General features: G+C 41.8%; 1 protein-coding gene across 2 annotated transcripts; it reads left to right on the plus strand.

The window, feature by feature from the left end:
- Window positions 1–10,699: 10,699 nt before the first annotated feature.
- Window positions 10,700–18,970, plus strand: BTF3 (basic transcription factor 3). 2 transcript variants are annotated; one of them, XM_049768821.1, is made up of 7 exons: window positions 10,700–10,896; window positions 10,932–11,093; window positions 11,723–11,788; window positions 14,686–14,799; window positions 15,898–16,099; window positions 17,752–17,808; window positions 18,514–18,970. In XM_049768821.1, the coding sequence occupies exons 2-7, from the start codon at window positions 10,959–10,961 to the stop codon at window positions 18,558–18,560; spliced, it is 621 nt and encodes a 206-aa protein (XP_049624778.1). In that variant the 5' UTR covers window positions 10,700–10,896; window positions 10,932–10,958; the 3' UTR covers window positions 18,561–18,970. The 2 variants fall into 2 exon arrangements, with proteins under 2 accessions (XP_049624778.1, XP_049624779.1); XM_049768822.1 differs by lacking the exon at window positions 10,932–11,093 and having other exon boundaries at window positions 10,700–10,825.
- The last annotated feature ends 528 nt before the right edge of the window (window positions 18,971–19,498 follow it).

The raw sequence follows: 19,498 nt of genomic DNA on the forward strand, positions 1-19,498 counted from the left end.
GTCATTCTCTTCATGTGTTCAGCAGATCTCAACTTAGAGCAGACTGTATGCTGAAAGAAAATAAAAAGTATAACATTTATATTTACTACCTGCCCTCTGATTTTGGGTGAATTGTGACTCTGTATGTCTCTGGAAAATGAGATTAATAATACCAATTCCAGTGGATACAAAGAGTTAACACATATGAAAACACTAAGAATACTGCCAAATGTAATGTCTATAGATTAATCCTAGTTACCACATTGTCATCTTTATGCAAGATCTTTTCATTTTTCTTGGTTCTTGATTTTCATTCCCATTCCACTTCCACCACCATTTGCAGGCTACCACGAATGGTATTTCCTATACCAATAACCAACACACTAATTTTCTGACCCCCAACTGTGTGTCTAATAATTCAACTCTATGATAACACATATTTAAAACCATTTAAAACACTTCTCCCACTTCAGATGCTACTTCCAAGTCCTATGTCATCCTTACATCTGATCAATTTGCTACAAATTAGGTGTCTCCAGGAACTCCCCTCTTTTATTCTATTTTTTTAGGCTAGTCAAGTGAAGCAGTGGGAGTGGAGAAGGAACAAAGAAATCTGTAACTGGCTGTGATCCATTAATTGTAAACACCACTGCCCTTGGACCAGCCAGGAACTCCCCTCTTAAGCATAGTGATTTGCTAGACTGACTCAGAGAACTTGGGAAAATGTGTCTGTTGGTTTTTCAGCTGTTGATTATTTTGATTATTGAACTTTTCTGCTCTCTCTACTCCCTGGAAGTTTAGGTGTGGAAGAGTGGGACTGAAAATTGTAATTCTCACCCTCTGATCTTGCCTTCGTCTTTTTGACCAATAACATTGAAATCCTAGTCACTTCAAAGGGTTAAGGGATGAGCCCCCAAATCTCAGACACAGTAAAATATATATTCCTATCAGAATACAAGTTGAAATATGACCAAAATATGCATTTACTTTTATATATTTTGATTTGTGTGAGTTTTTTTAAAAAACTGCCCTCACCCCAACTTGTGTTTTTGTTTTGTTTGTTTTTGGGTCACATCCTGCAGCACTCAGGAGTTACTACTAGCTCTGCACTCAGAAATCGCTCCTGGCAGACACGCGGGACGATATGGCATGCCGGGATTCAAACCACTGTCTGTCCTGGATCGGCTGAGTGTAAGGCAAATGTCCTACCTCTGTGCTATCTCTCCAGCCCCTGATTTGTGTGTTTAAAAAAAGCTTACATAGGGAGCACAGCAAGGAGGGCACTTGCCTTGGATGCGGACGACCAGTGTTTGATCCCCGTCATCTCATATGGTCCCCTGAGCCTGCCAGGAATAATTTCTTTTCTTTTCTTTCTTTTTTGTTTGTTTGTTTTTGTTTTTGGGTCACACCCGGCAGCGCTCAGGGGTTACACCTGGCTCTACGCTCAGAAATCGCCCCCCCCCCCACAGGCTTGGGGGACCGTATGGGATGCCGGGATTCGAACCACCGTCCTTCTATATGCAAGGCGAACGTCTTACTACCTCTCTGGCCTCCAGGAATAATTACTAAGTGCAGAGCCAGAAGTAACCCCTTAGCTCCACGGGGTGTGGCCAAAAGCAAACAAAAAACTTCTATGGTTTGGCATAGCATATAAGAGAAAATGGAATGTCACTACAACTATCAGAAAGATCATTCTAAAGATGCTTTGCCTCTCTTTTGGACGATACCTGGCTGTTCTCAAGATTTACTTTTGGCTGTGCTTGGGAGACCATATGGGATGCTGGGAATAAAATCCAAGTTGGCTGTTGCTATCTGTCCCAGGCTAGTTGCGCACCAAGCAGGGGTGACAGCGACAACGAGAGGCTGGAAGAGCACCGGTGGGTGCGGGGAGTCGCAGAGTAACCCTGGGGGAGCAGCTACAGAGAGACAGTTCTTTCTTTTCAGTAGGGGCAGGATACTTATACATGTGCTCAGCCAATCAGGTTCAATAGATTTCCCTCGAGGAAAGATTTTTATCACCGAAGTAAGTTGGCGGCCTACGTCATAAGAGAGTGATGTGATGTTCTGAATGTTCATTGTTACGTGTTGGTTGATGTCATGGAACGTGAAAAACAGGATCTGGCTCCCATTTCAGGAGGCAAACAGCATCGTTCAGCTATGTCATAAGTACTTCATTCCTCCCGCTGGATGAGTGCTTTAAGGAGGGCCACATCTGGCGGCGCTCAGAGGTCACTCCTGGCAGGTTGGGGGTGGGAGTCGGGACCATATGAGATGCCGGGGATTGAACCTGGATTGAACCTGGATTGGACGCGTGCAAGGCTATTGCTCAGGCCGCTTTCTCGCTTTCTCCTTTCTTTTTTTTTTTTTTTTTTTTTTTTTTTTTTTTTTTTTTTTTTTGGTTTTTGGGTCACACCCGGCAGTGCTCAGGGGTTACTCCTGGCTGTCTGCTCAGAAATAGCTCCTGGCAGGCACGGGGGACCATATGGGACACCGGCATTCGAACCAACCACCTTAGGTCCTGGATGGTTTCTCCTTTCTATGAGACCCAATCACCTCTCCTGTCTACCACAGTTGGCTGTATACAAGACAAGTAACTTCTGCAATACTATCTCTCTGCAGCACTCTCCACCCCACCCCATGTTATTTTTATAGAATTCTATCTAGCACTGCGGAGTGATAGGCTCTGGCTCAGTGACCACACTAGCAGTCCTCTGGGGGTCAAATAGTGGTAGCGCTGGAACTCAGGGCCTTTGTGCTCTACCACTTATCACCCCCAGACCCAAAGATTTTTGTTTTGGGGTCGCACCTAGCAATGTACAGGGGTCACGTGTGGCTCTGCACTCAGGGATTACTCCTGGAAGTGCTCAGGGGGCCATATGGATGCCAAGGATTGAAACCAGGTTGAGAACATGTGAGGCAAGCTCCTTGTCTTTTGTACTATCTTTCAAACTGCATCTCTCCCCAAAGATGTTTATGTCCCTTATTTTCTTCACTGTTGATGCTATTGTTGCGATGACCAGGGAGTTGATAACGTTGTTTCCAGTTATCATAGTTATGATGCTGGAACACAGGTGGCTGCGGTATGCCAGAGAATGCACTTTCTGGTGTGAGGCTGAGTTCTGTGCAGATGAGGTGATATGCGGGATCAAACTCAGAGCTTTGTGTTAGCAAGGCAGTTGTCATTGAGCTATCTCAACCTCCTTACTGTCACTGCACGTAACATGGATGTCTCCATTATAAAGGGATAGCACACTCCAGATGTGTCTACTGGCTTTCCTGGTGAAGTGCCTAATTTTCCAAGAAATAATTCAACTAGAAGGCCCGTTGGTGGAAGTCAATCATAACCCCTGCGTGGATTACTGGCTATATTTCTGACATGGCTGTGACATTATATATCTCTTTACTTTTATTTATTTGGCTTTGCCTCCCTTGCTAAACTACAGATATTCGGCCTCAGTTATCCTGCAATCTTATAGAAATTTTCAGCACCAAGACTGATATATTCCCCGCTGGCCAGTATATTTGCAAACCAGAACTCCTCATCTCATGTTTTGCCTTACCTGTAGCAGGGCTCTTTCTCACCTTCATTGGGTAGTTATTTGATATGTAGATTCTAGGGTTCCGTACCATTGTGTTGTCCCTCCTAATGACCCTCTGCCCTTTGTTTCCCTGGAAATACCTTGCATACCAGAGTTGTACTTAAAAGACAGCTGCCTGAAAACATATATTTGTCTCTTGTCTCAGACGTGGGTCCCCATACTTTGTGTGGTCTCAATTATTTCATATTTCATATCCATCTGCTCATGTTACCCCTTTTTTTCTGTGAAGGACTCCATCCCACTAGAATTGCTGAGATGCAGGACGTTCACAGCACTTTACAATGTATATCCTTTTAGGGTTGTTTTTGTTTTGATTTTTGGGACCAGACCTGGTGATGCTGAGGGGTCACTCCTAACGGGGCTTGGAGAACAATATGGGATACCAGAAACCAAGCTGGTTTAGTTGTATGCAAGGAAATGTCGTACTCACTGTACTATTGCACCAGCACCATATAGTTGTTTTATTTATTTATTTATTTATTTATTTAAAGAGCATGCATCACATAGCTGACAAAATTGATTGCAACACTTTTTTTTGTTTTGGGGGCCACACCCAGTGACACTCAGGGGTTACTATTGGCTATGCACGCAGAAAGTGTTCCTGGCTCAGGAGACCACATGGAATGCTGGGGATAGAACCAAGGTCTGTCCTGGATTTATTTTAAAAAGAATTTTAGGGGCCGGTGAGGTGGCGCTAGAGGTAAGGTGTCTGCCTTGCAAGCACTAGCCAAGGAAGGACCGCAGTTGGATCCCCCGGCATCCCATATGGTCCCCCCAAGCCAGGAGCAATTTCTGAGCGCTTAGCCAGGAGTAACCCCTGAGCATCAAATGGGTGTGGCCCGAAAAACAAAAACAAAAAAAAAATTTTTTTAAATGAGATTAAGAAAAAAGTACTGAACATTAAGTGACTTCACTACACATTGGAATTAAAATTGGTGTGTTCCTATAGGGAAGACAGTATTAAACAAAAATGAAGTTGTCACACAACTGCAAATGCAGCCTAATGGTCCAGGAATTCAAAGCACTACTGATGATACTGATGCTCTTATGGAGTGTTTTTTCAGCTGCCAAGTCTTCTGGAAGTATGAGAAGGAAGGAGGATCCCCATACTTACTCATCACTCTTGGTGATGTCAGTACAAATACTCGCATATCTGGAGTTTGGTTATATTGGTGTCTCTGCTGTGTCTTACCACCCTAGAGCGAGTGGTGAAGCAGGCCCATAGGCAAAGCAACAGTTATGGGTGATGAGTGCAGCAGCTGTGGCTTCAGCAGGACAGGAATTTGCCCACCCTCTCCTCCCTAGATTCTCAGCTCTCAGCTTTGTGACCAGTGTACACATGATTTTTCACAGCTTGGTATATCTCACTTTTTTTTTTTTTTTTTTTTGGTTTTTGGGCCACACCCGGCGGTGCTCAGGGGTTACTCCCGGCTGTCTGCTCAGAAATAGCTCCTGGCAGGCAGGGGGACCATATGGGACACCGGGATTCAAACCAACCACCTTTGGTCCTGGATAGGCTGCTTGCAAGGCAAACACCGCTGTGCTATCTCTCCGGGCCCGGTATATCTCACTTTCAAAAAACAGAGTGAGTCTCTATAGTGCATTCTTTGGTTTTTGTTTTGAGGGTTTGGGGCTACACTCAGCAGCACTCAGGGACTACTCTGGGCTTTATGCTCAGAAATCACTCTGGCAGGCTCGGGGGACCATATGGGATGTCAGGGATAGAACCCAGGTCTCTCAAGGGTCTCAAGCAAACACCCTATCATTATGTTATCTCTCTGGCCCTATTGTGCACTTTTTTCTTTTCTTTTCTTTTCTTTTTTTTGGTTTTTGGGTCACGCTCAGGGGTTACTCCTGGCTCTCTGCTCAGAAATTGCCCCCGGCAGGCACAGGGGACCATATGGGATGCCGGGATTCGAACCACAATCCTTCAACATGAAAGGCAAACGCCTTACCTCCATGCTATCTCTCTGGCTCCCCATTGTGCATTCTTACATCAATTGTTTCAACCCTGGAGTGTTGATTCTCCAACAGCATACTTGACAGGCAACTTTTTTGGTTTTGTTTTGTTTTGTTTTTTGAGTCATACCCTGCCACACTCAGGGGTTACTCCTGGATCTAAGCTCAGAAATCGCTCCTGGGAGGCTTGGGGGACCATATGGGATGCTGGAATTTAAACCACAGTCCACCCTGGATTGGCTGCTTCCAAGGCACACGCCCTACCATAGTGCTATCTCTCCGGCTCTTGACAGGCAACTTTTATAGTATCCTCCCAAGACATTTTTGAAAGCCTTGTCTAAAGAACTCCTTAAGTCCTCTAGTAATGTTCTAAGCACCAATTTTCTGTACATTTTATGTAGGCATATCTATTTCCTGCAACTGAATGCCAACTCATTCAATAATAGATAAAAGCCTGGGCTGGCGTGTAACTCCAATGATAGAGCATTTGCCTTTCAAGTGTGAGGCCCTGGGTCACAATCCCCAACAACACTACAATTATTCAACAACAAGTATTCATAAATAACTGAATGTATAAAAGCTTCCCAAATTAATATGGATAAATCAGCCCAATAAAAATATTTTAAATAAGCAAAATCTAATGTGTATATGAAAGTAAAATTAACGAATATCTTTTTTGGGGCTAGAGAGATAGCATAGAGATGAGGCATTTGCCTTGCATGCAGAAGGACGGTGGTTCGAATCCCGGCATCCCATATGGTCCCCTGAGCCTGCCAGGAGCGATTTCTGAGCATAGAGCCAGGAGTAACCCCTGAGCGCTGCTGGGTGTGACCCAAAAACAAAACAAAACACAAATATCTGTTTCAAAAATGAGAAAGATAATTACCACAAATTAAGATTGTGATCTGGGGCCCAGAAGATGACTCAGTGGTAAAAAAAATAACTGCATTCCAAATACAAGGCTATGAGTAGTTCTGTTGTTTTTTTAGGTCACTTCTGGTACCATCATAGTTTACTCCTGGCTGTGTTCAAGGAATACTCCTGGAGGTACACAGGACCCATATGGTGTGGGGGGAATCAAATGCCTGTCAGCTGCTTACAAGACAAGCTCCCTCCCCCCACTGTCCAATCTTGGCCTGTGGAGATAAACTGCATGTGCTGAATAGGGTTTTCTGGTGCAACAAGTAGCTGTGGCAAGCTCTGTAGCTGACTGTGAAAGCACTGAAACCAGAAGGGTGACAGTCAGTAACCACTATCGTCAAGCCAGTGGTGTGTGACCGATGGTCACTGCCACAGCATCATCATGAAATGGAAACAGATAAAAACACATGGCTTTTCAAAAGGAATAACAAGTCTATGTGTTAATGATTGGTGATGGGATTCTTGCGTTTCAATATGCTTTTACTTTCATGTGTCTGAGACTTTCCTAATAACTATTGTAAAAACAATATTTACTCTGATGTTCAAGTAGTTAGGGTTAGAATGATAAGTTTGTTTCTCACAAAGTTTAAAATTACACTTAAAGTGGGATTGCATGAAAGTGTTCAGAGGTAATTGAAGATAGAAAAGAATATAGAATTAAAATGTAAACAATTCTAATATTTGGATGTCAGAGATAAAAAAAAAAAAAAAAACCAAAGCAGACTGTGAAGGCAATAGAAAACCAGGAAGTGAAATGTTCTGGAAGTACGAAAAAGAAAGTATTTCAGAATATGTTAAAGTGGTTTACTGTTTCAAATGTGAAAGGTTGAAAATAAACAGAAAAAAAAATCAACAAAGTATACCTTTCAGATCTGTCAAAGTGAAGTTAGACAGTTCTTTGGAGTAAAATTTTGCTACACTTAACCTCATGTTTTGTTTTTCTCTTAATTTTAGGTAACCTGCTACTCAATTACATTAGAGTACTAACACAATGATCTTGAAAGGGAAAAGAAGAGGGAAATGATAATAGAAGAAATAAGGTCCCAAGGCTATATAGGTCTTCCATCAATAAGAATAATGAAAAGCTTTACAAGTTCAGATCCATAGACAAGTAGATTTGGTGGTAGGAAGGTGATGTATCTGTTTTCACACCTTTTACTTTAAAAGCCTGTTTCTAGTAATATGAGAAGAATATGAAAATAAGATTATTGTGAGGTCCCAAGATCAAGGAGTCAACTCTCAAGATTTATTTGGGAGAAATTAGTCAAACCCTACTTCAAATCTCTATTAACATGACAGCAAAAAGAAATCAACTTCTCAGTTTGCATTTAATAGTAATAAAATGAACTGTGATAGATGTAATGGGACTGAGGATATCAGAGGCTTTCCTAATACATTAAAACTGAGAATGAGGACCAGAGAGATAATGCAGTTCGTAGGGTACTTGCCTGCACTAGGCCAGCCTGTCACATATGATTATGTATGCATGTTTAAATAGATTCATATATAACTGTATACAGAATAAGAATTTCCTGAACTTTTAGATAGGTAGAGCAAGCTTGAAAAAAATATCAAAATGTTCACAGTAATTCAAAAAAAATTTTTTAATCAAAATGTTTTTTTTTCCTTACTATTAGGATCTTTCACTGATGTCCAACATGATCCAAGTCTTTCAAATTATGAAAAAAAGGCAAAGGTGGGAATCAACAGAAAAATATTAAAACTGAAAGCAGGTATTAAAAAGATGAATCTGCAGCTTCCTTGAATCTTGTGTTTATGGAAATACTCCGAAAACAGAACATAACTAGAGTCAATGTTTCCATTAGAACTAGAAATGGGTGGGGGTGCGGAGCAATAGCACAGCTGCAGGGCATTTGCCTAGCACTCTGTTCAATTCCCGGCATCATCCGATATGGTCCTCCGAGACTGCCAGGAGCGATTTCTGAGGGCAGAACTAGGAGTAATCCCTGAGTGCGCTGGATGTGGCCCAACAAAGTGTAGGAGCCTTGCAGGATGCAGACCGGAGTTTAATCTCCAGCATCCTATATTGGATCCTGAGCTGCCATGAGTGATTCTTGAGTACAGTCAAAATCCTGAGCACCAATGGATGTGACCCAAAAACAAATATAAAAAGGGGGTGTCTATGTTTGCTGTGGGTTTTTGTTTCTGTGGTGCTGGAGATGGAATTTATGCCCCAGATTACATGCATGGCTATTTTTGTGTAATATGTGGCTCAGTCATTTTTTTTTGTTTTGTTTTGTTTCCTTTTGGAGCCACACCCAGCTGTGCTCTGGGGTTACTCCTAGCTCTGCGGTCAGAAATCACTCCTCGGAGGCTCGAGGGACCATATAGGATGCCGGGAATCAACCCCGGCTGTCTCTGGTTAGTGCCTTTGACCACGTGCAAGACAAATGCCCTACAGCTGTGTTATCTCTCTGGCCCCCAACTCAGTCATTTTGACTTATATAGTCAAGACACTGACCATTATAGCTTAAAAAGAACTAGCTGGGGGGGCCAAAGAGATAGCCTGGAGGTAAGGCGTTTGCCTTTCCTGCAGAAGGATGGTGGTTCCAATCCGGCATCCCATTTGGTCCCCCGAGGTTGCCAGGGGTGATTTCTGAGTGTAGAGTCAGGAGTGGCCCCTGAGTGCTGCTGGGTGTGACCCCCCTCCAAAAAAAAAAAAAAAGAAAAGAAAGAACTAGCTGGACTCATCTTTAGTAACAACATTCACGTTTGCTTGTTTTCTGTGCCACAACCAGACAGGACCGTGCTGTGCCAGCGACATACCTGGGGGTCTCTCACAACACTGAAAAGACAGAAAAGGCAGCAACTGTTACACATTATCTCAGAAAACAAAACAGCTGTCCACTAGTTACTTTCTTCAATTTTCAATGTATTTACCAATTAAAAATATTTAAAATACGGGCCAGGGCCAGCGTGATAGCATAGTGGTAGGGTGTTTGCCTAGCGTGCGGCCAACACCGAAAGGACTCGGTTGATTTCTAGCATCAGGAGTAACCCCTGAGTGCCACCAGGTGTGACCCAAAACCAAAATAAATCAATAAATAAAATATGGGCCAGAGGTAGTAAAGCGAGCAAGGACTGGCTTTAGCATGGGTCTCCAATATTACACATAGTATGTGTGTGTGTGTGTGTGTGTGTGTGTGTGTGTGTGTGTGTGTGTGTATATATACATACATACAAATAAAAGAGTAAAATGGGTAAGGCACTTGCCTGGCAGGTGATGGTAGGCAGTCCACCAATTGAACTGAATCCCAAACTGTAAAAGCACCTTTGAAGACCCCCAAGAGTGGGCCCTTAGAGCAGAGCCAGGCATTCCCAGGGCCAACCTCCCATCCCCAGAATTGGAAAGGAATCTGCACGTACAGGAATCTGCACCTACAACTTACATTAATAAATAAAAACGCCTTTCATAGCTACCACTACAAAATATTGTTCAGACAGTATTTTGATTTACATTGTTTTAAAACACACACAGACAACTACATATAATACCCATCTAATTTGGGCTTTCTAAACACACCGGGAACCAATTTTCCCTTAATAAAGTACTTAAAAAAGGTCAAGTTTTTTTGTTGTTTTTTGTTTTTTGTTTTTTTGGCAAGTGTGAGTTGCTCAGGGCTTACTCCTGGCTGGCTTGAGGGAATCCTATGGGATACTAGGGATTGAACCCTAGTCCTTCCCACAGTACGGTCACTCGGGCCTCAAGTTTTGTCCTTTTTTGGTTAAAGAAACAAGCTCTCCGAAATGTGGGGGACTGCTTTAAGGACTGGCTTTGGTAAAGTCTGCAGCTCTAAAGCTCCCTGGCACACTAGCCAGCAAGCGCCAAGGCCTACTCGGTGAGCACATGCTGGGTGCCCCAAAAATTCCTGCAAAAAGTGATGAGTCCCTTTAAGACCTGGTTACAAACTAGGAGATGCGAACCCCCAAGAAGCAGGATCAACTTTGTCTGACACCGCTCACAACCTATCCCAAACGCTCCTCCCCGGGCCTGCACGCAGCCCAAAGAGCCACCAACCAGCCAGTCTAGTGGCAGGAGCGCGCAACACGCCCACAAGGAGAAGAAACAGCAGCAACTAGCCCGGAGCTGGGCGTCCCAATCCCAGCAATCCCAGCAGCCTCCGCGGCCCCGCGCGTGCGCAGAGAGGCCTTTGGCTCCGCCGCGAGGCCGGCCCAGCCCGGCCCGCTTCCGGCGTCGGGGCGGAAGTGGCGCGGCGTCACTTCCGGCCTCCCTCTAGCTGCCATCTTGCGTCCCCGCGTGTGCGCGCCTTCTCTCAGCCGGTCCGCCGAGACCCCCTGAGCGCCAACCCTAGTCCCCCGCGCGGCCCCATTTCCGCTCCAACAAGGTACCGAAAGCAACGAAAGGTGTGCCGGACGCCGGCGTTGGGAAGAGGACGGGAGCGGGGGGCGGGAGAGCCGGGCGAGCAGGCGAGCTTGGCGAGGCGAGGCGAGGCTTGGCGAGGCGAGGCGCGGCCGGCGATGCGACGGACGGGCGGCCCGGCTCAGGCTGACTCTCGGGGGCGAGGTCGAGCCAGGGGCGGCTGCCCCGGGGGCGAGGAGGCGACGCCGTCTCTTCCTCCACCTCGCGGCGGAGCCCGAGCACCGGAGCCTCAGGTACCGCGAGGCTTGCGGAGAGTGGCCGGGCCGGGGCCGGGGCCGGGGCCGGGGGGTGCGTGCGGGCAGGGCCGGGCGTGGGTGCAGGCTGCGGGCGGGCCGGGCCGGAGCCCCTCTGCCCCGTCCTGGGGCGACTTCTGGGAGCGAGGAGGGAATCGCATACAAATAAAAAAAAAAAGGTGGGCCCGGAGAGAGAGCACAGCGGCCTTTGCCTTGCAAGCAGCCGATCCAGGACCAAAGGTGGTTGGTTCGAATCCCGGTGTCCCATAGGGTCCCCCGCGCCTGCCAGGAGCTATTTCTGAGCAGACAGCCAGGAGTAACCCCTGAGCACCGCCGGGTGTGACCCAAAAACCAAAACAAAAAAATAAATAAATAAAATAAAATAAAAAACATAAAAATAAATGCAAAAGCGGTTGCTTTCTGGTCTCCCCAGAAAATTGCATTGGGGTGCAGCAGCCTGCTGGCTGGCTTGGCTTTGGGCACCAGGCCTCGCTCGGGCCTGTCATGGGAAACTGAAGTCTCTTTCTTGCTGGGAGTTGGGAAGTAGTTTGGCATGCCAATGCCAGATCCAGCCTGACCCGATGTCACCGTCTTGTTTTGTTTTTTTTTTTCTCTTTTCTTTTTTCTAGATGAAAGAAACGATGAACCAAGAGAAGCTCGCCAAGCTGCAGGCCCAAGTGCGCATTGGTGGGAAAGTAAGTTCCATTTCGCCTCCCATCCTACCCCCAACTTTGGCTTTTTTAAAAGGCTCAGGGTTTTTTTTTTTTCATTTTAATTTATATTTTTCCTTCTGCATTTTATTTCCTTACGCTCTCTTGGGCGAGTTGTCCGACTGCCTTCTCTCTTCTTAAGACAGTATTCACAGAGGTAGCAAATGGGAAAAGCAGAAGCGGGGAATTGAGAGGGGGTGTCCGTTGGATGGGGTTTGTACAAGTGACCTGTGCGGGCTTTATGGAAAAATAGCTTAGAAGTCGAGATGAGGCTGCCTTTGTGTGTTTGCATTGTTACAGTGCGTTAGAACAAAGTGTTTCCTGATGAGGCTAGGAAGAAAATGTGTCATGTCAGGATCTCTTTACTGTGGCCCTAGAGCTTAGTTTGTGGTTCTAGTTAATTGTGTTTAGATAGAAGTTTATGGTTGCTGTCAATCCTGGCCTTTTTTGTTGTTGTTTTTTCTTTATTATTTGTTTTATCTTTAAAGCTAAATGCAGTTCAGAGCATTGACTTATTTCCTTATGAGTGCGTTTTGGAACTGAAGAACAATCGCTAGGGCTTTGAGAGTAACACTTGAGCAGTAGCTTTCTGTTTTAATTTTGTGATTAAAACAGGGAATGAGACTGATTGGTATGGTAGGCTTCTAAATAGCTTTTGGTTAATTTTTTTTCCTCTGGTTAATTAGCAAATACTACGCACTTCAAAATCTTTATTGAGCTTAGGACATTTTGCATTGCTGTCAAGTTAACTTAAAATTAAAGTTCAGTATACAGTTCGTTCTACATGATTGTGTTTTGCATTGAGTTAATTCCTAGTATTTAATAAGGTGTGGAACAGAGCATGTCTTTACTTGGTAAAACATGTGGAACTCCCATAATACAAGTTTATTTCTTAGTAGTTTTACCTGACTTTATCTTCAAGTAGAGACTACTGTAAAATAAAAGGTGCACTTGTAATTTAGATTGCTGAAGCAACAGCAACAGCTAATGTAGCTTGATTTTTTTTTTTTTGATGAACTGTTCTTATACATTAAAATCAGGTGTTTCTTGTTTTGTTTATTCAGGAATTTTTAGAAGTTAGGTGTGGCCTTTGTGGCTCAGAAAAGCTTGCCCCATTCTGGTGGCTTAGTGTTGGGATGCTCTTTATTGGTGATTTTAGCTATCATATCTTTTAGCACAAGTTTCAGAAAGTAAATTGAGTAATGTACTTATGTACCATCTTTACTTTGTAATGTAGATATTTTTAACTTGAACCATCATAAGAGGTTTTCTATGGTTCTTAAAACTGAAGTAGTGTTAAGTTTCACTGATTTAATTGTAAGCATTTCTGTCATACTGTGGAAATATTTTTTCTTGAGGAATATAAAATTTAGGTCAACTTTTTTGCCTTAGAGAACTCTGTAAGTGTGCTTTTTAGTAAACTCTGTAAACCCTTTCTTTTTACTTCAAGAAATAACTCGATTATTCCAGTAAAATGTATGAAATCTGTAATGGTGTTGTGGTTTTGATTTTGGAGTTAACTATGTGATTTCTTAGAATATCTCTTGGAATTTTTTTTGAAACCCTATTTCTGAATGTGACCACCTCAGAGTGAGATCTATTAGTTTTTGTTAGTTTGGAGATTGAGTAACAAATGGGATTGTTTATTTTTGTAGCTGGTGATATTTGTTTCATTTAAAATGTAACTTAAACATGTGCTGTGCTGAATCCTGAGGATTTAAATTTAGTTGACTAGTAAGGGAATAGGTCTGGTTTTGGACCACACCCAGTGATGCTGAGGGTTTACTCTTAAGGTTGCACTCAAGGATCATCTTCCTTTTTGTGCTTGGAGGACCATATGGTGTACTGGGGAATCAAACCTAGGTCTGCTGTGTGCATCTCAGTGTAATAGTCCTACCCTACCTGTTCTGATATCACTTCAGCCCCAATATGTGTCTTTGTAATGAAAATTTGCCTTCACTACATGAAATGTGAAATCTAGTCATTTCAGAATATTGAAATGGGAATCGTTTGGCTTGGGTAATTGTAAAGATTAGGGAAGGCCAGAGAGAAAGTGACTTAGATAAATTTCAAATGATGAGTAAGAACTGCTATGGCAGTTACAAGACAATGAAGTAGATAGATTTCCACAATGTGCCATAAAAGCTCTTAAAAGGTTTAGTCTATATGAAAAGGCCCAGGAGAAAATTACTAAGAGTTTCAAGCAGGAAAGTATGATTATGCATTTGAAAAGATTTGAAAGTTCATAGGGTATATTTTAGAAAGGGAGATTAGAAACCTGGTATATAGCAAACCACAAGTTTTCCTCAAACTTACTTGTGTAGCAAGTTTATGAGTACCTTCAGTGAACCAATTGAAGTTCTTGTTTACATACTGGATTTAAACAGTAGAAGCCCTTAAGTAACTTAAGTTCTCATAAGAGGAGTCAGATAATAAAATATTTATTTGATAGTAACTGCAGAAAAATAACCTAGGTATGAAGAAAATTAAATAGGACTTGCTGTTAAGCATTGGGTAGTTGTGAAAGACCACTCTGAAATGACAGAGAAACAGACTGTTTCTAAGGGAGTAACACTTAGAAACACTTTCTAGGGGAATAAATTCTGCAAATGCTGTAAGAGGGGATTACAATGTGAAAGATAGGACTTTGAAAAGGTCATTTCTTTATTGTATCCTAACTTAAGATGTGTATACAGTTTCTTAACCTATTGGCTTATGTCCTACCTTAACCTGTCACTGTATTAGTTTGTTATGGTAGTTATTTTCTCTTTATTTAGGAATGTGATTTTACTCCTGAAAGTCACAAAGGAATTAAACTTTCCATTCAAAAATAACTTAATGTATAAATGTTCTTCTCTGTCCCCACCCTACCCCCGTGTTAGGGAACTGCTCGCAGAAAGAAGAAGGTGGTTCATAGGACAGCTACAGCAGATGATAAAAAACTTCAGTTCTCCCTGAAGAAGTTAGGAGTAAACAATATTTCTGGCATTGAAGAGGTGAGTGTCAATTTTTTTTAATTTTTTATACTGTTAATGAAAAAGGTGTATAGTCTGTTTTATTTATTTAAATTATGAGAACAATGATGCAAAGAAAGAGGACAAGGTAAAGTTACCGGGGAAGGACAATCACCAATAAACAGAGTTCTCAGAAGAAATCCCTTGCTGACACCTTAATTTTGAACATAAAGTCAAGGAGCATTAAGAAGAAATAAAACAGAACCCATGTACAATTACTTTGTCCCTCAAGTCTCCAGATATACATTATACCATTTCTTAGGGGTACACAAAGCAATTTAAAGCCATGATATTTGTGTAACTCCTGAAACATTGAAGGCATAGTATTTTTTACATTTCCATGCATATGCATATTAGTTTATGTTAACCTCAAAAGTTTAAGTAGGTTTTTTTTTTATTTAAGGTTTAGAGTCAAAGGAGCAAAGTAAAAACGGTGTTAGAGTGGCAATTATTGTTTGCATAGGCCCACCAAAATATGGGTGACATGGTAAGGAAAAGCCTGGGCAAAATACAAGGAGACCCTACCCTACCCCTGAAGTTTCCTGGCATAAGACCAGCTCTCATTCCGGCGAGTGTCAAATTTTATCTTATGCCAAAACAGAATTTGAAAAGTTTTCATGTTCATGCCCAAAATTATTTGTTTTACTGTTAGCCAACAGAATTTCATGTTCCTTGTAAATGTGTCGACTCCCTTAAAAAGAACAGGCATTGGGGCTGGAGAGATAGCATGGAGGTAGGGCGTTTGCCTTTCATGCAAGAGGTCATCGGTTCGAATCCCAGCGTCCCATATGGTCCCCTGTGCCTGCCAGGAGCAATTTCTGAGCATGGAGCCAGGAGTAACCCCTGAGCACTGCCGGGAGTGACCCAAAAACCACAAAAAAAAAAAAAAAAAAAAGAACAGGCATTGCTGAGTCTGAAAGAAAGTAGATTATGCTCTTCTGTTCTAGATTCCAAGCATGCTGCAAGTGCAATTCAGTAATACAGTTTGCTAAACTATGGGTTTTATTTAATGTTTGATTTAAATGTTTTGATTGTTGCTAATCCCCTCCTTTTTTGTTTTTTGTTTTTTTTTCTTTCTAGGTGAATATGTTCACAAACCAAGGAACAGTGATCCACTTTAACAACCCTAAAGTTCAGGCATCCCTGGCAGCAAACACTTTCACCATTACAGGCCATGCTGAGACAAAGCAACTGACAGAAATGCTTCCTAGCATCTTAAACCAGCTTGGTGCAGACAGTCTGACTAGTTTAAGGAGACTGGCTGAAGCTCTGCCCAAACAATGTAAGTTTTCCTATTACTGGTTTTACTCATAGTTTATGAGTTTGTTAATAGATTTATAAAATCTTAGTGTACACAGTAGATGTGAATATTTTAAAATTTGACAAGTGTAAGTTTTCTCACATTTAAACAGATTTTTTTTAATGTTTTATTGTTTTGGGCTACAATGTAGTTATACTTGGGGATTACTTGGAGTAACAGGATTTGGGGGACTGACCATAAATGTTACCAAGGATCCAACCTGAGTAGACTGCTTATAAAAACAGGTGGCCTAAAAAAATAAATAAAATAGGGACTGGAGTGGTAGCACAGTGGTAGGGTGTTTGCTTTGCACGCGGCTGACCCAGGATTGTCACGGGTTCTATGCCTGGCATCCAATATGGTCCCCCCAAGCCAGGAGCAGTTTCTGAGCACCACTGAGTGTGGCCCAAAAACAAAAACAAGTGGCCTGCTTGTTCTCCAGTCCCTAAGTAAGTGTTCTTAGTATATTGAGTCTTTGTTTCATTTGCTTTTATTGTTAGACTTGAGCTAGTGGATTATGTTCTAACCTTACTACTTTGGATCAGAGCTTTAAATGTTTTGACCTTGTTACATAGAAAGATAAATTGGGGCTTTCTTGGTAATGGGCTGTTGAGAGTAGACCAAAAAAAGTATTAAGCTGGGCAGGGGTGGGTAGCCCTAAGCCTTTCAGAAACCCTCCCCCCCCATGGGATCAGATGACTCCTCACTTCTAGGAAACCCTCCCCTCACCAAACACACCTAATACACACATACCCCCCCTCAGATCTATCTAGCTATTCTGTTTCAGTTAGTTTTACTTTTAAACATTGAAAGGCATAGGTTTTAGGAAGCCTGGCTTTCTGAGCTGAAGTATGCTTTTCAATAAATACTCCACTGAATTAATATAAAGCCTCAGCTCTGGTCAGTAGTCTACTTTCATGTACAATAAAAGGAAATAGATGCTTACCAGTTGTTTTATCATTCTTTTGTTGTTTTGTTTTGTTTTGTTTTTGGGCCACACCCAACGGTACTCAGGGGTTACTCCTGGCTGTCTGCTCAGAAATAGCTCCTGGCAGGCACGGGACCATATGGGACACCGGGATTCGAACCAACCACCTTTGGTCCTGGATCGGCTGCTTGCAAGGCAAATGCCGCTGTGCTATCTCTCCGGGCCCTTATCATTCTATTTTTATCTCAAACATTTATATCATGCCAGGTACAAAACATTTGTGCCTTCCCCAAATCCTGATGAATTTAATGTTTGGGGTTTAACTGTATATTTGCTGCTGGTGGTGAACTTATTCTAATAAACCTCGGTTCGGTGCCTGTGTTGGTCAGAAGGCTTGAAAAGTTGAGCGTGGAATTTAGGTTTTTAGTTCTACTGTTATTTATAAATTGCTGATACTAAAGATTAAGGCGTCTTAAACTTCCACCTGAGACCATTTTCTGGCCATGAAATTTATATTGGGCTATATATTATAAAAGTATATTGTGTTTTTAGAAACTTTCTGTTATGGGGTTTTGACCTATAGTTTAAGAAACTGGTATTGTTGATAAAATTCATGACAGTACTTGACCTTTCATTTGTTCTTTTGATTAATGTTCATTGAGGGTAGTGACAAATATGTAACTTTAATTACAATTTCTTTTCATAGCTGTGGATGGAAAAGCACCACTTGCTACTGGAGAGGATGATGATGATGAAGTTCCAGGTAAGAACTTTTCACTTGTGATATACTAGATAATCTTAGGGCAGGTAAAATATCATCTGCTATTTAAAAGACTGCTTTTGGGTTAGCAGGAAAGTGTCAACAGGAAAGACATGAACTTAAAATGAGAAATACAACGAAGTGTTATTTATATGGAGTTACATTTATAGACTTGGCTTTTTCCCAGTTTGGGATTCTTAGGAGGTGTAGCTATCTAATCTTAATTACTTATACATAAATATGTGCAACCCAAATATAACTGTTGCAGATTACAAGTAACTAATTTCGACTTTGAGATCCATAACATTGAAAGAACTTGGAGAATTTTTTAAATATTTATTTAGCAATTAATTTGTGAAACATGCTTAGGACAAATAGATTCTTAAATATTGGTTTTGCTTTGATAGGTTTCCTTGAGAATTGAAAGTTTGTGCTTTTTGATCATTCTTTAGTCTGCCCCTTGAGTGGATGAATCTATTGTTATTTTTAGTCCTAGGATGGGATGGGAATGGAGAGGTTGCACTTGTCAAGCAGTTTTATTTTCATGGCTGCTTATTTTAATCATATGCCCAGATGCTTTGCTACATAATGGAAATAAGTGTTTATATTTAACTAATCTATAGCTGGAGAGCATTTTCTCTAAAGAGTTTATGGTGGTTATTTGCAGATTTGACCTTTTCTGTATCTACCCCATTTTTTTAATTTTAGATCTCGTGGAGAATTTTGATGAGGCTTCCAAGAATGAAGCAAACTGAATTGTGTCAACTTCTGAAGAAAACTTGAAAAAGTTACTGGGAGCTGCTATTTTATATTATGACTGCTTTTTAAAATTTTGTTCAAGGATCTAATAAGATCTAGATCTAATATTTTTCAGCTCAAACCCCTTGGACATTGCAGCTCTTTTCAGTTTTTGCTTATATACAACTCATTCTTTGCAGCTAATTAAGCTGAAGAAGCCTGGGAATAAAGTTTGAAACAAAGGATAATAAAATTCTTTGCCTAGTATATAGTTTAATTTTTTATTTCATTGGCACTGATTTGTACACAGAAAGCAAACTTGTTTATAGAATGCTAATCATGACATGTAATATGGCTGAAAATCTTTGATGGAATTTGATTAAAGATTTGAAATGACAGTATAATACAGCAGAGGTGGTATAAAGTTTTCGTGTTTGGCAGACTTTTTTCTGATGCAGGGTTTATTGTTTTTTTCCCCAGTGGTCTACCAGTGGGTGCACATAGAGGCTATTTAAGTTTCTTGGTGGCTGAGCAACGTTTAGTTTCTTAATTGTTTTCTATTCTGTGAACATACAGTGAAGGCCTTAAATATTTACCATAGTTTTTTCATTTGATCTTCAGTCTGTGAACTATAGTAGTTGCATAACTCAGTGTTACTATTAAAAAGTTCATCTACCTCCTGTCTAAGATATTTTATAAAAGACTGGGGAAAACATGGTATTTGTGATAAGAATGCCATTTTTTAAGTGATAATAGTTTAGATAGGGCTGTGTTTTTCTTTTTCCTTTTTTTTTTGGTTTTTGGTTTTTGGGCCACACCCAGCGGTGCTCAGGGGCTACTCCTGGCTGTCTGCTGAGAAATAGCTCCTGGCAGGCACGGGGGACCATATGGGACACCGGGATTCGAACCAACCACCTTTGGTCCTGGATCGGCTGCTTGCAAGGCAAACGCCGCT

The sequence above is a fragment of the Suncus etruscus genome, chromosome 2 (assembly GCF_024139225.1).
Source record: "Suncus etruscus isolate mSunEtr1 chromosome 2, mSunEtr1.pri.cur, whole genome shotgun sequence".
In the NCBI taxonomy this organism is placed as follows: Eukaryota; Metazoa; Chordata; class Mammalia; order Eulipotyphla; family Soricidae; genus Suncus; species Suncus etruscus.

What these genes read in the sequence shown, in the direction of transcription:
- BTF3 (XM_049768821.1), top strand. Translation starts at nt 10,959, where the DNA reads ATGCGACGGACGGGCGGCCCGGCTCAGGCTGACTCTCGGGGGCGAGGT. An exon ending in AAGTGCGCATTGGTGGGAAA is followed by an intron (nt 11,789 to 14,685) that starts GTAAGTTCCATT and finishes CCCCCGTGTTAG; the next exon opens with GGAACTGCTCGCAGAAAGAA. An exon ending in ATATTTCTGGCATTGAAGAG is followed by an intron (nt 14,800 to 15,897) that starts GTGAGTGTCAAT and finishes TTTTCTTTCTAG; the next exon opens with GTGAATATGTTCACAAACCA.